The sequence below is a fragment of the Athene cunicularia genome (genome assembly GCF_003259725.1).
Source record: "Athene cunicularia isolate RWA chromosome 21 unlocalized genomic scaffold, athCun1 chr21_part1, whole genome shotgun sequence".
NCBI lineage: Eukaryota > Metazoa > Chordata > Aves > Strigiformes > Strigidae > Athene > Athene cunicularia.
Genome location: NW_020799127.1, coordinates 5605026 through 5607385, shown reverse-complemented (window position 1 = coordinate 5607385; position 2360 = coordinate 5605026). Strand labels below are relative to the sequence as shown.

General features: G+C 47.7%; 1 protein-coding gene across 1 annotated transcript in view; it reads right to left on the bottom strand.

Moving 5' to 3' along the window:
• Positions 1–2100, bottom strand: part of LOC113487880 (tyrosine-protein phosphatase non-receptor type 11-like) — a 41233-nt gene extending 39133 nt beyond the window's left edge. The window contains exon 1 of the mRNA XM_026862799.1: positions 1899–2100. Coding sequence (XP_026718600.1) covers positions 1899–1906 — 8 coding nt within the window. The 5' untranslated portion in view covers positions 1907–2100. The remainder of the gene's footprint in view (positions 1–1898) is intronic.
• Between the last annotated feature and the right edge of the window lie 260 nt (positions 2101–2360).

Sequence of the window (2360 nt, the reverse complement as noted above, 5' to 3'; positions counted from 1 at the left end):
GGGGGGGGGGGGAAGACACAAATTTTTTTGCCTGACAATCCTCAGTTTCCACAGAATGGGAGAGGCAGACCTGGTTTTATCAAGCCAACATGCATTTCAACACCGAGTTATACTCACCTGCACCAGCAGGAAACTGGCAGCTGGGGCTCTTCCAACTCGCCCAGAGGATTTACACCCATGTTCTCTTAATTAAAAAAAGGTGTAGCTAAGTCCCTCAAGCTGTTTTGAAGGCAGCAGCCCCAAAGGTGTGCAAGTTTATTATTTTCAGCTGCGGTTTTCAAATTTTCTGATTTAATTCTCTGAACCAAACATATTTGAAATGGCCTTTTCTACCGAAAGGTTTATTCCACTCTTAGGACCACCATAAACACCCAGCTACACTTTAACCTCAGCCAGAGAAGGCCTTACCTACTCGATTCAAAAGGTCTAACAGTCAGAGAAATCTCTTTTGAACTCCCTCCATTCATGGACGTTTACTGGCACGTATATTGCAAATGGTTTTGTTCTCATAAAGCGAGTTAAAATTAAATTGCAGGCCCACCTGCCAGACAGTTGGAGTATTAAAAATACATATCACCAGCCAGCACCGAAACTAGCCCAGCTGTTGTCTGACTGACAGGCTTCCTCCTGGAGCAGAAAAATATTTGTTTAGCTGCTTTGCTATGATCCAGTGAAGCAGAACACACCCAAAGAAGAGACCAGAAACGGAGAAACCGGTCACTTCTGCAACATGTGAGAGAAATGAGGTTAGTGCAAATGCATTGGGATGCTCTTGAGATACAAGGGGATGTAAACTACCAATAGGCTGGAGCAACTTTTCATCATCTGAATCCCTGCAGAGTGCTGCTGAGCTGCCCACACCCTCTGCACGCCCAAGGAAGGAAGGAAGGAAGGAAGGAAAACCCAAGGCATGCTCCACGTTACGCTCCATGGCAAAGAGCCACAGCCACTTGCACAATGATCCCATTGCATTTAACAGCCTCAAACACGGCTTCAGACAGCCCAGTTCCTGCCCTGGATCCTTTCCCCGTGTTTCCAGCAGACAGGATTTCTTTCCTCACGCATGCACTTGCCTGCTGTGCCTCCCAGCCTGGCAAAGGGATGGATGGCTTCACGCTCCCTGCCCTGCTCCAGCAGACCCTTTCACATCCAGCTGCCGTATAATAACCACCCTCACGACTTTACACACTGCCCTTCCGACTAGATGTTGTCGCTTCATGCGCTTTGTACCTATCTGCAAAATTCAGCTTGAGGTGTCCAGCACCTTGAAAGGACAATTGCTCCCACACAGCCAAGCTAGTTATCAGCACATGAAAGCGTGCTCAGCTCCAGACACGGCAAGGCTAACCAGGAGATAAGCAAGGAACTACTAACGTAGCGTTGCTAACAAGGTAACACGAGATAAAAATCTCGTAACATTACAAAATAACCTACTGCTCACAGCAGGGATAACCTCTCCCAGGCTGCAGTCAGCACCAAAAGCCTCTGCAGTAATCATCTTAACAGTCATCAGAGTCATCATGTAAACGAAACTGCTAACACACCGTTTCCCAGTGCTGAAGCCAGCACAAGGCGAAAGTTACCATCACCCATGTGCTGCAGAGGCATCTGAAAGGTAGTTTCCACTGGAGAATCTTGCCCTTCTCCAGAGAATTTGCTAGTCTGTGGCTAATGAGCGCCGTTAATCACTATTCCCACCCTGACAGCACCCACACCTTCGTAGGTGCTCTCTGACTGTTCTTAGCTCACATCCTCCCGTAGCATAAGTGGAAACCTTTCTGTGCAATCTAAACTACAAAGATAATCTCCATGCCGTCTCCCCTTTGCTTTGTCCCCACTCAGAAATATCAGCTTTGTTAAAAATAGAAGCTAGACATACACAGAACAAGATATCCTACCTCACCATAACTGGTCAAGGCTCCTGACCCGGCAGAGTATGCAGAGAGATTCGTTAGTCCACAGAAACCACAGGACAGCTCAAAATGCAGCAAGATTCGTAGGATATGGGAGATGGGGAGAGCTTGCTCTAGGATGTGGAAGGCAGTTTGCTGCCCGATAGGAACGTTCCAGCCTCCAGCATCCTTCAGGAGGGTTGGCCAAGGTGGTGGAGCCTGGAAAGTTTCAAGTGAAGAAGTGACAGCTCGTTATTTACCAAAAACCAGCCCAGCTTATTCTGGAAGGGAGTAGGGGTGGAGAGAAGAAAAGGAAGTCATCTCTCTCTTATCGGTACAAAGCCAGCAGCTGTGAATTGAGTGTTGAGAAGGGGACTGGGGAGGGTAACCACCACGTGCACATGGTGAGTGACACCATCTGTCAGTTTATGGGCAGCCAACGCTGAAGAAAAAGAAAAAAAGAATGGC